This window comes from Ursus americanus, chromosome 1 (assembly GCF_024610735.1).
Source record: "Ursus americanus isolate L20-20 chromosome 1, mUrsAme1.1.p, whole genome shotgun sequence".
Taxonomy (NCBI): Eukaryota; Metazoa; Chordata; class Mammalia; order Carnivora; family Ursidae; genus Ursus; species Ursus americanus.
Genome location: NC_142127.1, coordinates 18,386,623 through 18,401,440, shown reverse-complemented (window position 1 = coordinate 18,401,440; position 14,818 = coordinate 18,386,623). Strand labels below are relative to the sequence as shown.

General features: G+C 33.0%; 1 protein-coding gene across 2 annotated transcripts in view; it reads left to right on the top strand.

Annotated features, from left to right (window-relative positions):
* Positions 1 to 14,293, top strand: part of DARS1 (aspartyl-tRNA synthetase 1) — a 57,952-nt gene extending 43,659 nt beyond the window's left edge. For both annotated transcript variants that reach the window (XM_045782803.2, XM_045782811.2), the window contains 8 exons: positions 777 to 911; positions 2,935 to 3,082; positions 6,517 to 6,663; positions 7,930 to 7,972; positions 9,325 to 9,405; positions 10,479 to 10,590; positions 10,794 to 10,865; positions 13,622 to 14,293. In XM_045782803.2, the coding sequence (XP_045638759.1) occupies positions 777 to 911; positions 2,935 to 3,082; positions 6,517 to 6,663; positions 7,930 to 7,972; positions 9,325 to 9,405; positions 10,479 to 10,590; positions 10,794 to 10,865; positions 13,622 to 13,713 (830 nt within the window). In that variant the 3' untranslated portion in view covers positions 13,714 to 14,293. The remainder of the gene's footprint in view (positions 1 to 776; positions 912 to 2,934; positions 3,083 to 6,516; positions 6,664 to 7,929; positions 7,973 to 9,324; positions 9,406 to 10,478; positions 10,591 to 10,793; positions 10,866 to 13,621) is intronic.
* Positions 14,294 to 14,818: the final 525 nt, after the last annotated feature.

Here is a 14,818-nt window from a genome sequence, read left to right as displayed (position 1 = left end):
ATATTTTTTTTTTAATTTGAGAATCCCAACTGTCCCTTAAGGTTTATCCATGAGACTTTTTATTTTGAAGACTGTTCTGTGTATATATATATATATCAGCAGTTACGTATCGCTGACATCAGTAATACAGTATCTCCTTATTTCAGAAGTCATTATGTGATAGTGATTATAAAATGAGGCAGTAACACATGAAGCAAGATTGTTATTATGTAAGTTTGCACCAGAAACTACTTTCATTATGTGGGTTTATTTCTAAATTGGTATTGCAATTTTGTTTTGTATAAACTGCATTGTGATATTACTAAATACAAGTGGGAAAATCTCATTAATTCTCATTCTCATATGAGAACCTTATTTTAATCATTTTGCCCTTTTTTAGAGTTGCTTAAATAACACTAAAAAATGTGTTACAAATGGCATTTAGTTATAAATCAAGAATTGAACATTGCATTCTTGATACTTACAAAAATTACTAAGAATATTTTTCTCCTTTTTGAAGAAAAATGTTTACAACTCCAAAGTAGCTTTAATAGATTTGAAATTGATGCAGAAAGGGAATGTGTACATTTGAAGAAGTAAAGTGAAGGTATAGCCAAAGAAGTAAATCTGTCCTAAATATAAATGGTTTAGAATCAGGTATAAATCATATATAGATTATGGTTTCTCTGAAATTTTTTATCTTTTTATAAGTGAAATTCTTAAAAGTATAAACTGTTTTTATTAGAAATTTGATAAGCTTGCAGTTGGTTATAATAGCATAAATGTTTACATTTCAGCTGCCAGTGAAGGAGGAGCCAATGTATTTACTGTGTCATATTTTAAAAATAATGCATACCTGGCCCAGTCCCCACAGCTGTACAAGCAAATGTGTATTTGTGCTGATTTTGAGAAGGTTTTCTGTATTGGACCAGGTAAGATTTTGGTGGTATGGTTTTCTCAAAATTTAATAATTGTACCATAATTAATGGTTTTAGGAACACATTTTACATACAGACATTTTGGAAGCTTAAATCCTTTTTTATGTTGGCTATATAAACACTAGACTTTTAGGTAAAAATGACAATGTGCTTGGGTAGACATTTCCTGAAAAAAAAAATTGTATGCTCAATAGTTCTTTAAGTAGTTGAACATCATTTATGTGAATAGATTCATAAGCATTTTATATTCCTATAGAAGATTGCTGAAGAAAATGTTTGCCTTGGGAATATCTCATTTTAAAAATGCATGCTTTGAAAATATATACCCTCTGAAGTACACCTTGAGTATATTATTTATTATTTCAGTGTAATTAGAATTAGCTCCTGTTTGGACTCGCCTTTCAACTCTTCATGAACACGAAAGAACAAGTAGTTGCAGTCTTCCAAATAATGTCTTTTGTTGTCCTTGATAGCCCCTTACTACTCTTGTAAGTTTACAAAAATACCTCTATTTGTACTTTGCTACCAATTTTATTTCAAAGCTGTTCTGTTTAACTATTACTATTTGTACTGTTCTTACTACTGAGAATATGCTAAAGTCCATTAGAAATTAAAAGTTCAGCATGGACACATAATCACGTAGATTCTTTAATAAAGCCGATTATAAGCAAAAATCAGCTTTGCTTCATTCTGTAAAACTTCCCAAGTTATTTTATATATATAAGTTTTTTGATAGCTAAATAAAAATTAAATGCCTGCTGTTTGAGAAACTGGCAAGAGCATTACTTGTGTTGATTTTCTGAATTTATTAACTAATTTGTTGAATGCCTGCTGCATACATAGCCTTGTGCTAGATAATATGTACATAAAAGAAAAATCAACCAGCACTTCTCAGATGTTAATGTGTGCACGAATCACTTGAGAATCTTGTTAAAATGCAGATTCTGACCAATAGGTCTGGAGGGAGGATTAAGATTCTGCAGTTCTCACAAGCTCTCAGGTACTGCTGCTGCTGCCAATTTGTAGACCATGTTTTAAGTGACAAGGGAATAAACATTGTCCCTTCGCCCAAGACAGAATAAGACATGCATACATATAGCAGTCACAGGGAATAATCAACCAATTTTCACAGCAAATAATCAAATTGTGTTGTACAATCAGCAGATTGGTGTTAATTATGTAGTATAGATAGTATAAAAAGAGGGAGAAGATGGAATTTGCTGTAGTTACCATAAAGGAAAATGCAAACTGAAGCGGGCTTTAAGAATAGAGTGGGAGATACAGACTACAGAAATGACATTCTAGTCAGCAGAAGCAGAATGAGTAAAGAGCATGGGAGAAAATAAAAATAAGACTACTTAGTGTTGAGAAGAAATGGATACTATAGGGTAGGATTACATACGAAAGCGTAAAGGTTGTAGATTTTTTTGACATTTTATGTTCTGTTAAACAGTGTTGTTTGGGAACCATTGATGATTAGTAGTTAATTAGTTAATTACTGAGCAAGAATGTGTTGTAGAAATTTTAATCTTAAAGCGATGTGAAAGATAGAGCGGAGCTAGAGTCAGGAAGACTGGCAAAGGAGGAAAGTGCAGTGAGGACAGTAGAGCTGGACAGGGGTAATGGCTGGAATATATATAATGTTACTTCGCTGGTACAGATTTCTTTTAGCTTGAGTCAAGCTGTAATAACATTGAGAAGAACTCACTATATTGAACCTATTTTTAATTATTGAGAAGGCACTTCAGGATCTTACGTTCCCTTAGGATTCTCCAAAGCCTCATTTATTAATTTATGTTTGTTACAGCTTTTACTGCATGACTGTCAGAGTTGGTAATGAACGTGCTGTCCAAGAGAATGCTGAAATACGTGGTTTATCAAGTCTTTCCAGAACCCTATAATGATATGAAAATAGTACCATTTGAGTACTAGTAAATAAAATTTTGTATTTAAATCCCAATTTTTCCAAAACTTTAAAACACCATTTACTATTTATTTCTTTTAATAATGTTAACAGTATTCAGAGCTGAAGACTCGAATACCCATAGACATCTAACTGAATTTGTTGGTTTGGACATTGAAATGGCCTTTAATTACCATTACCATGAAGTTGTGGAAGAAATTGCTGACACCTTAGTACAAATATTCAAAGGACTCCAAAAAAGGTAAAAACAAATATTGTATATCCCTAGATGGACTTAATGTCTAACCAGTTTGGGTTCTTCAAAATAAAGTAATTCTTAATTTTTTTTTTTTTAAGATTTTATTTATTTGACAGAGAGACATAGCGAGAGAGGGAACACAAGCAGGGGGAATGGGAGAGGGAGAAGCAGGCTTCCCGCTGAGCAGGGGGCCTGATGCAGGGCTTGATCCCAGGACCCCGGGATCATGACCTGAGCCGAAGGCAGACGCTTAACGACTGAGCCACCAAGGCGTCCCAAAAAATAAAGTAATTCTTGAATTGAAACATGTAATGTGAACTAAGTTTATATTGAACATACATATATATACGACGGGGAGAGGACTTGCCATTTAGATGATCAATAGTTAATTAGTGAAAAAATGAACAGTCAAAATAGTACTTCTGGATCCAAGTCAGTTGGGACTTCAGCTAGTTAACCTTATTTTGGTGGGGAAGTTTACCAGATTGTGAACCAGCCTAACTATGTTTTTTTCCTTTGTATTATGTCCTGAATGTCTGAAAGAAATAGAGCCTATGTTACTTTTTAGCAGTTTATTATTAAACTAGTAGTGGTAATAATAATGTGTTGATAAAAATTTTATAGAAAATTATTAGACATGTTCGGGATGTGCAGAAAATTGAATTATGTAAAATGTTCACATTACGTATACCCTCTAAACTGGCAAATAGTTTCTCCTTTAAAGGTCATTGAAAGGTGTTTACTTGTGATGATGTTTAACACAGAGAAAATAGGAAAAGAAAATGGAAAACAAGTAGGATCAAGAGGGTCTTTTTTTCCTTTCTCCATACTTGAGACAGTACTTAGATACTAAGTAGGCTATAGTAGACTTATCTAGCACTTTGATAACTGACAAAGGCCTGTATTTGAAATTTTTATTTAAAGACCACTGACTTATCTGTTAATTGTTGATGTATTTGGATATGCTTCATTGATACTTAAAAAGAGTTCAAAAATACTATGACTCTTATTTACTCCATTGCAAGTCTAATGAGTAATTTCAAGGACACAGAAATTAATCATTGATCTTACAAAAATCTTGTAGCATAAGCACCGATATTTTCCAAGCATTCTCTGCATTGCATTGGTACATTGATGACTAGCTAATTGTAGACAGCCTTTTTTTTTAAACCCCTGTTCTCTGAAACATTTCAATACCATTTATTTTAAGCAACTTTCATTCAGATAGTCTATGGAACAACTAATGTTTCCTTATAAAATAAAACATCCTTTGAAACTACAGTGAAGGAACAGAGCTTTTGTCATTTTCTTTTCACATTTATAATTCAAGAACGTTTCTGAAGCTCATTTATTTTGGGTATTGATATCTACTCTCTATAATATTGGGATATGAAATTTCCACTTCAGTTTTTGTAATAACAGATCAAGCATTAATCGTGCATTAATCAAACCGCTGTTTACAAATTAGAGATTCAGACACCATCATCACTGGACTTTTTCAAGTGGATTTAAGGTGACAACCTAGAAATAAAAGCTTTCTTTTTATATTCTGTAAGTCATTTAGGAATTTTAAGTTTCTCTGTCTGTTGTAAGTTGGGTTACTTGGCTTATGTCATGTACCTCTCATGTTTATCCTTAGTACTTATCTCTCATAGAAGAATAATAGACAAATGTATTTTAAAATATTGATAGATGTGATTGGGTTAATAGCCAAAGTAAAGAAAGGCAATTTAGAAATCAGTTATTAGGATCTTCCTAACCCTTCTTATAGCAAGATTTGAATAAATCAATGGCTAACTTTTATTGCTCCTGTGAAAGTCTTTAAGAAGACTAATCAGGAAATGATAATGTTTTCGTTTCTACTGTTTTCATGGAATATAAACACACTTTTTCAGTTCTACTAATTTTGTAAAATTGCAAGGCACATACAAAATAGAGACTAGCCTAATGAACCCTCATGTACTCATCACCCAATTTCAGCCATTGTTAACCCATGGCCAATTTTGTTTACCCATTTCTCCCACCCCCTATTATTTTGAAGCAAATCCCAGCTATCATTTCATCCATAAGTGGCAAAAATAATACTTTTTAAATTTTACTAAAATGTGATCTTCCACAATTCAATACCGTTAACATTTGCCTTATGCCTGCTGTTTAAAGGCTAGACACTGTACTATAGTGGTTATTAAAATGGGAAATTGGTACTCACAGACTTACAGTATAATGGGAATGGGGGAAGATAAGACAAGTATTCATTAATTTGGTTTACCTTGAGGATAACAAGTGTTGTTAAAGGATTAAAAATCAGTTCTTTTTAATACCTCTTAAAATGGGTATTTTATATTACAGTGTTAGCTGATATGAGTTATCAAGTTTTTAATCCTTTAATGCCACTGTGGTGACAAAATAAGAGGAGACTAACAAAGGTGTTAAATATTTTGAGCATTTAAATTTCATCATTGATGTAAATAATTTCTTGATAACACTTTTTCCTGGTGCATACACAGATTCAAAGGATGATTTTATGTGACATAGCTAGTTACTCAATACCTACCAGATATTTTTTCTTAGCTGTTTCTACTACTACAAAAGAGCCTGAAAGTCTCTAAGGCGATTTTCCTATTGAGGCTGATATTACACAAAATAACTTTCTCTAAAAGCATTTCTTTTTAGGGATGCCTGGGTGGCTCAGTTGGTTAAGTGTCCAGCTCTTGATTTTGGGTCAGGTCATGATCTCAGGGTTGTGAGATTGAGCCCTGCATCCGGCTTGGCACTGGGCATGGAGCTTGCTTAAGATTCTCTTTCTCCCTTTCCCTCTGCCTCCCCCCCAAAAAAATAAATAAGATAAAAGCATTTCCTTTTGCGTTACCTCTGAATTTTAAGATTTTTTTTTTTTAATTTTAAGATTGTTATCAGTGGAACACATAGAACTAATAGTATGTAGAGTAGACTCTTGGGTCCATGTCAGCCGGCCGTTAGGGAATGGGTTCCCCAGATAGCTAGGAGGGTCCGCGGGTCTGAGTAGTTCAGCTGGAAAAGGCACTTGACTGACCATGAAGCTGTTGCCACCCCTGAACCTACACAGATTGCCCTTTCCTCATCATTGCACATACAGTGACTCCTGTGAAATGTTAAAAATGTTGTTACTTTGGGGGAGCCTGGGTGGCTCAGTTGTTTAAGTGTCTGCCTTTGGCTCAGGGCGTGATCCCAGGGTCCTGGGATTGACCCCAACATCGGGCTCCCTGCTCCGCTGGGAGCCTGCTTCTTCCTCTCCCACTCCCCCTGCTTGTATTCCCTCTCTCGCTGGCTGTCTCTCTCTCTGTCAAATAAATAAATAAAATCTTAAAAAAAAAATTATGTTTATATGTTGCCACAGTGACCTCTTGTGGGGAGAACATGACACTTTTTTTTTATTAACTCTGTCATTGTACAAATAGGTTTCAAACTGAAATTCAGACAGTGAATAAACAATTCCCATGTGAGCCATTCAAATTTTTGGAGCCAACTTTAAGACTCGAGTATTGTGAAGCATTGGCTATGCTTAGGGAAGCTGGAATCGAAATGGGAGATGAAGAAGATCTGAGGTTTGACTTTGTGATTTTTTTAAACTTTAGTAATTACATTTAAGATAAGAATGAATGAGTATATTAATGAATGATGATTTTTTCCACCCAACTGATAAACTTCAGTTTTATTAACTTCGGTATATAGTATGATGCTATTTTGTTTAATGTGTGATGTGAAATAAAATATTGTGTTTAATGTGGTTTGCCTGAGCTTTGATAGTTTTGTTTATAAACACCATTTTTGACCCTACCACACCCCCATATTTGTAACACTTTAAAGAATATATAGGGACTTTAGGCTGTGATTTTTATCATCTAATATCTTACCTCTCTTTCTAAAATCAGTGGTGTTAGGGTATACGGCAGTCTTAATCCATCCGCACACAGGATTAGGGCATAAAATTAATATCTCCAAAAATTATAAAAATATCTGTTCTTTATTTGTTATATAGTATTATGTTATCTAAATTCAGATCATATAACTTATAATTTTGAATAAATTATGTGGTTTAATAAATTACTATCTACGGTACTTATATTTTTCTCAGAGGTTCTTAAATTAAAATATTTAAGCCCTCACAATAATTTGTATGGCTATAGGATTGAAAGGAGTGGTTATTGTCTTTTTTACGGCTCTTTTTAAGCATATTTTGCTCAAAACCCTTTATTTTTGCTTAACAAAAGTATACATTTATGGTTTTAAGCATCTCCTTCAGTGCTAGATTACGTTTTTAAGGCAAACTATAAATTCTATAATAATTTTAAGCTGAGCAATATTTTCTTAAGTATTTTGGCAGTTGTTCTTACCAAAGATAGAAGCTAAAGTAACAGCCTCTTAGCATAGAAACACTATTACATTGTAAAGACTTGAAAATACCAATTTTTGTTTTATAAACCTTTGATAAAGAGTAACAAAAGGAGAGATCATCTTGAAGTAGAACCACTTTAATGGCAAGAATAGCCTTTGTTGCTATAGTGAACTTTAATTATATATAATTGTAGGAAATTATTTCATCCATGTTATTTCTGAATCTATGAATTACTACATCTGTTTATTGTTTTATTTAAATATTTTTGAGCAGCAACTACTAAATGTTGTCACTGAACTTGCCTTTTAAAAAAGGAGCAGGATAGACAACTATGTATTTTTACCAAATTTTTTATCCTTTGAGAACCTCAAATAAGAGGGGCCTTATTAACTTAAAACTCTTTAGGTTGCTATTTGATCTTCAAACACCTAATTTCATGGGGGGTTTTGTTTTTGTCTTTGTTTTTGGTTTTCAGTACACCAAATGAAAAACTGTTGGGTCGTTTGGTAAAGGAAAAGGTAGGACTCTTGTGCATGCTGGATTTCTTTTTCTAAATTTGAAACATATTCTGGTACTAAAGAACAGTTGCAGGGGGAATAATCTTACAGAATGGTAAGATACGAGAACAAATTAAAAAACACAGGGAACAATATTTTTTTTTAATTCTTAGAAAAATAAAATATATTCAGACAGGCCTTGCTCAGTCAGTTTGATTAGCTCAGTATCCAATTTTTATACTAAGTTGTACTGAGGTCTTTCTGTGTCAGACTGTCAGATTAGTCAGAAACAATCAGATGATTTGAAATTATTTAGAAATGGGCTTCCTTGAGTACCCCTGATGACTCATGGGACTTGAAGGTGAGTGAGTTTCTTTTCGGCCTCTTTTGTGAAAGCTACTTTCCTATCTCATTTTCTAAAACTCCAAAGCAGATAAAAGCTGAACTTAGTGTGGTCTTCCAAGAAATTAAGAGAATTGTGTATGAATGAAAACAGTCCTTGAGCTCCTCCTGCTGGCTGCACTCAAAATTGACTGGGGAGCTAACCTATTTCTGAAACTGCAGTGTCGAGTTTATACTTACACCTTTAAAATGCTGTTTCAGCAGAACGGATTCCAGTTTGTCAGCTCTGTTGACATTCGCTCTACGCTTGAGTTTTAGCAGAAATGTTTAACATCAAAACAGTTGAAATGTGATTGGTTTCTTTGAAATTAAATCTAGGTCATATGGTAATTATTTCTTTGTAACAAAAATGACATAATTTCATGTTATTGTTATTTATCTCAATTATAGTCTGCATATGAAGAAAACTACCAAATTTCTTTTAGATGTCTGCACAAAAATTTAAATTATTGGGAAAATAATCAAGGTTTTTTTTGAAGATGAATATTGTAAAAGAGGTCCCTTTTCTTAAAGTAATTTATAGATTTAATGTCGTTTTTGTAAAACCCAAAGAGATTTAGGATAATTTAACAGAAGCTTAACAAATTGCATCTGAAAGAGTAAATGAATTCGACTGGCAAAGAAAAGAAATGAAATTCAAAGAAGTTTATTGCAACATAGTTTTCAATGGGGAAGAAATTGGAAAGAGATTACATGTCCAAAACAAAAAGAAGAAAACAAATATTTGAACTATGATTGAATAGTCGATAGCTCCCACAATTTAAGTATTGGAGAAATTTATATATAACATGATGGCAGAATACTATAGGATACAGTTATTACTTGAAAGAAGAATACTTATTGTATATACAGTATAATTATAGTAATTTGAAGAACAAAACTTATTCTTAAAAGGACAGTTGATTATCAAAATGTTAGCCTTTTTACTTTTGTTAAAATTTTTTAAAATTAATTTTAATCATTTTTTATAGTATGATACAGACTTTTATATTCTTGATAAATATCCACTGGCTGTAAGACCTTTCTATACCATGCCTGACCCAAGAAATCCTGTAAGTAATTTTATTTTAAGTAACTTGTTTTGGGGAAGAAGGAAAACTTTATTGTGACTATGTTAAATTGTACCGTGGGAATAATGGTTTTCATCAGTAATTTGCAATTTTAATGGGCCATTGTTATATGTATTCTGTCAATTCAGGTCAAAATGATACCATGAAATGTGAATATTCTAAAAATTAGTCCCAAAACCTACATTAAAAATCATTTTCAAGGGTCAGTTTTTGAATATTTATGAGGAAGAAATGCCATATAAATAATAAATAGTATCATTGCTGGCAGATTTTAACACATCATATTATAGTTGACTTTGAACTAAGAAACAACATTCTGTTCTTAGAGTTCATCAATTTGTGTTTTGTGGCCTTTTACTGTTTTCCATTGCAGTGGTTCCCAAATTTCAGTGTGCATCAGAATCACTTGGGGGGGCTTTTTAAAACACAGATGACTGGGCCTCCTCACCAGACTTTCTGATTAGCTGATCTTGGGGGAGCTTGATAATTTGTATTTCTAACAAGTTCTGGGTAATACTGAGGCTACTGATCCAGGAATCATACTTTGAGAACCATTGGTTTATCCAAAGACAGGGAAAATAACTTAAAACCTGATACGGGAATAGGTTAAGCTATGGTAAATTAATGTTTCATTTACTTCTGTTAAAATAAAAAAAAATTTTTTTTAATTAAAAAGACTAACACCTGTTGATAATTTGAAGTTCCAAAAATGACCCAAAATCATATCACACCTGAAAATATTTCAGATGATAAAGTGAAATAAGAATCAGCACTACTTTACAAGTTAGAAAATGGTACTCTGATTTGTTATTGGAAGGTGTAGAAGAAGGGGAGCATAGAATGCGAAGAGGGAAGGAAGAAGTTATAATTGAGCTCTCACTAGTTTAACCTTGTTTTAGAGAAACAGTTGTGTTTATTGGAGCAGATTGCATCATTAATTGTAGGGAAAAATGGACTTGTTCTTCGTGCAAACGAGATTTTTTTTTCTCATGAGTAATGGCAATAGAATGACAGTCACTTGAAGAGTGTGCTTGTGTATTTGCTTTTCCCTGAAGAGACAATCCAACTCATACGATATGTTCATGAGAGGAGAAGAAATACTATCAGGAGCTCAAAGAATACATGATCCTCAGTTGCTGACAGAGCGAGCCTTACATCATGGAATTGGTAAACAACTTAAATATATTTGGGATAGTAATGTATATTGTGAGAACAACACATTTTAAACCTTTTAAAGACTTCTCAGAAACATCATCATTTGTTTTAATCTTTATTGAACAGTAAATGCTTTTGTACCTTCTTTTTTTTAAGCTACCAAGTAAGATGATACATTATGTTTGATATTTAACTTTGTTTTTGTTTTTTTCTAGATTTGGAGAAAATTAAGGCATACATTGATTCCTTCCGCTTTGGAGCCCCTCCTCATGCCGGCGGAGGCATTGGTAATATTTTTTTAATATTATGACAATATATTTCCAACCCAGATTTCATTCAGTTCTAACTAAATTTCTTCAGCATTAGACTCCAAAAACTAAATTTTGTATATTGTTACTGCTTAAAAATAAGTCCATGCATGCTAAGTGTAGTACAAATTTGAATTATAACAAATTTTTAAGTGAGTTGTGACTAAATGAAAATTTGATTTCCAGGGAACAAAATGAACAGCTAATTTGTGTGTTCTAAAATATTGTAATACATTTCTAGCCATTTTTTTCCTCTGAAGAGTTTAGAAGCAAAACACTTTATAAATTGAGTATCCTGTTTTCTCTCTGCATCCATGAGTTCATTCTAATTAGCCCAAATTAAAGCTCTCCCTCAAGTTAGCTCAGATTGCTGCTAAACTTTTTGTTGTAATATAACATTTCATTGACTTTTAGGGCTGCTTCTAGAGTATATGTAAGATACCACTCTGTGACTTAAAAAGGGTAAGGAGTGCCTGGCTGGCTCAGTTAGTGCAGCATGCAGCTCTTGGTCTCAGGGTTGTGAGTTCGAGCACCATAATGGGTGTAGAGATTTCTTAAAAAAATAAATCTTTTAAAAATAAATAAATAAAAGGGTAAATGTTTAGCTCAGTTTTGGATGTCCATATCAGAGACTCTTAAAAGAATTCTGAGTTTATAGTTTTGTTAAAATTTTTGTTTATTGTTTGTTTTGGGGGGGGTTGGTGAATAGGTAATACTTTAAAATTTATCAAATTAAAAGGGTATGGAAGAGTGTGTATACACCTCCCTATAGGAAACTATTGTTTCTAGTTTTCTTCTTACCTTTGCAAAAATAATCTTTGCATATGCAAAAATATACACTTTTAAAAATACAATTTTTATCAAATTGTAGCATACTATATAAATTGTTCAATACCTTGCATTTTTCACTTACTGTATTTTGTAACCTGTTCCTTATCACTTCTTAAAGACTTTTTCAGTCTCTTTTTAACACTACATAGAATTAATCCATTGAAAGGGTACACCATAATCTTGTTAACCAGCTTCTTACTGATGGACATGTGGATTGATACCAGCCTTTTGTTATCACAAACAGTGCTACATTGGATATATAGTTTAATTTTTAATGGGAGAGTGACAACTATTTTCTCTTAAAGTATTCAGTAATGTGTATTTTGTCTATTTTGCAAACTTTTGTGACTGACAATGTAAATTTTAATCATACTTGTGAAGGACATTTGAATGGTTATCAGATACTACTCATTTTTTGGTAATTAATGATTGAAGGGAAGATGGGATATGGTGTTTTTATTTTAAGATTAATATTAGATTATTATAATAAAGGTTCAAATATATGCAGATTTTTTGGGTAAGGAATAGCAATAAAAATGTTAATTGTCTTATTTTTATTTCTGTTTTAGAAGTTAAATGCATTCCTTTAAAATTAAGTCATTGCTATGTAAAAATATTCTTTGACCTTGCCTTTTTTCTGTGATACATGTCTTATGCAACTTGGGTAAAATAGATAAATTGCAACACGAAGCTTCATTTGCTAGTTCTGCTGTTTCTTAGGTGGTATTTGATCTTAATTTTTGCCAGTAATACAATATTTAAGTCACAAGTCAAAATCAGTCTCTTCTGCACTTAGAACATTTACAATAATGTATCCTAGAATCTTTTAGTCTAGGAACCACCATGTTACATATCTATTGAATTACAGTATATTTTTGGTATTTCCATTAATAAATTTCCTTGAACAAGTTTATGACTCTTAATTTGATTGCCTGGACTGCATAATTAAGATTCTGGTCCCATGGGGTGCCTAGGTGGCTCAGTCGTTAAGCGTCTGCGTTCGGCTCAGGGCATGATCCCAGAGTCCTGGGATTGAGCCCCACATTAGGCTTCTCCACTGGGAGCCTGCTTCTTCCTCTCCCACTCCCCCTGCCTGTGTTCCCTCTCTGGCTGGCTGTCTCTCTCTCTGTCAAATAAATAAAATCTTTAAAAAAAAAAAAAGATTCTGGTCCCATTTGAAAACACATAGGCAAACATGTATATATATGCTGTATATATACTTTTTTTTTTCCTAAAGAGAGGGCTTGAGGGGAGAGAGAGAGAGAATCTTAAACAGGCTCCGTGCCCAGCACCTGAGCCCGATGTGGGGCTTGATCTCACAACCCTGAGATCACGACCTGAGCCAACATCAAAAGTTGGACACTTAATGGACTGGGCCACCCAGACGCCCCACATATAGACTTATAAAATGGCTTTTTTGTGTTTGTTTAAATCGTAAGTTTTGGATGTTTACAAGATTTTTGTAGTTCACAGAATCCAGACAACTTAAGGATATCTCATTTAGTCCTTCCCACATACAGCATCATTTCAATTTTTCTATTTCTGAATCAGACCCAAAACAGTCCATTTTATCTTATTTTACTTTATTTTATAGCGAGACTATGCATAGGGGCACAAGGGCGGGGTGGGGGGGGCAAAGGGAAAGGGAAAGAGAATCCTAAGCAGGCTCCACGCCCAGCACAGAGCCCAACTCAGGGCATGATCCTACAACTCTGAGACCATGACCTGAGCAGAAATCAAGAATCAGATTCTCAACCAACTAAGCCACCCAGGTGTTCCATTTTAAATAAACTCAAAATAATAGAAGTATTTTGTTGACTAGTAATACTGTGTTGGTAGTTTCAATAAGTAAGACCCTGAAAGGTTTTCAAAAAAGGAATTAATGATTATTTTGTTTTCCCCAGGGCTGGAACGAGTGACGATGCTGTTTTTGGGATTGCACAATGTTCGTCAGACCTCAATGTTCCCCCGTGATCCCAAACGACTCACTCCCTAAAGAAAGCTGTGCTTTTTTTTATTCTTTCCAGTAACCTGCTATTGATCAGGCTATCCCTTAGCTACTTAAAATATGCAATGGAGTAAATGTCTTATCTAAAGTGCCACAGTTACTTTGGATTAATTCACTATAGGTTACTTTAAAAGAAAAAGATTTTTATAACTTTAGACATGCTTTAGTAGGAAATAGTTGAACATTTTAATGAAAATTTCATATGGTTATGTTAAAAATTCATATTGCATTACTATAATAAATGTTAACAATTTTAAACAGTTCAGATTGTGTAAGTTTTTTTTTCCTTTTCTATATTATAGTGGCTATGATGTCTTAAATTTTCAATATTTGAGCTTATTTTTTTAAATTCTGACATTGAAATAAGGACAATTTTAGGGAAGTATCTGAGGTTTTAATGAATGTATAATTGGCATATCGTGGAAAATTAGGCAGAAAGTATCAATTCTTTAAAGTTGTGCCCAGAAATCATGTAAAGCAGGTGGGAATACTGGTTAGAAGATATTCAATATAATGCTGCATTAAATTGTTAAATTCTAACTTGAATTTCAATAAAATTTTGAAGCTAGTCATGGTTGTCTTTGTGTAACTTCATGGCAGTCTGATTTTGTAACTGGTTCTTGACATTTATAATTTGGAAAAAGAAAAAGTACACAACTAGCTTATGTAAATGCCTAAAAACAAATGAAAGCTGATATATTCATAACATGTATTCATATCGAGATAATAAGTTCAGATGGGTATAAGAGGATAGAATTCTTAAAGCTGAAAGCTTGGGTTGCTTAATAGTTTATTCCACATAGATTTAAAAATATTGCAGAATTTTATTTGACTTTTAACTGGTACTAATATTTAGTGAATGTCACTAAAATGCACTCTCATTTTCCCTACCAAAAAGAAACTTTTGTGTAATAATTACAATTAGGAACACTTTCCCTCTAGATGGTTGATGCTAATGTTAATTTTACAGGGAACCACATGTAATGGGCAGAAACAAAACTGAGATATTTTCCTACAGGAAAAGAAAAAATAATATAGAAAAATAGGGAGGTCAGAAAGGTAGGACATTGCCCCTGGACCGTGAACATCTGCC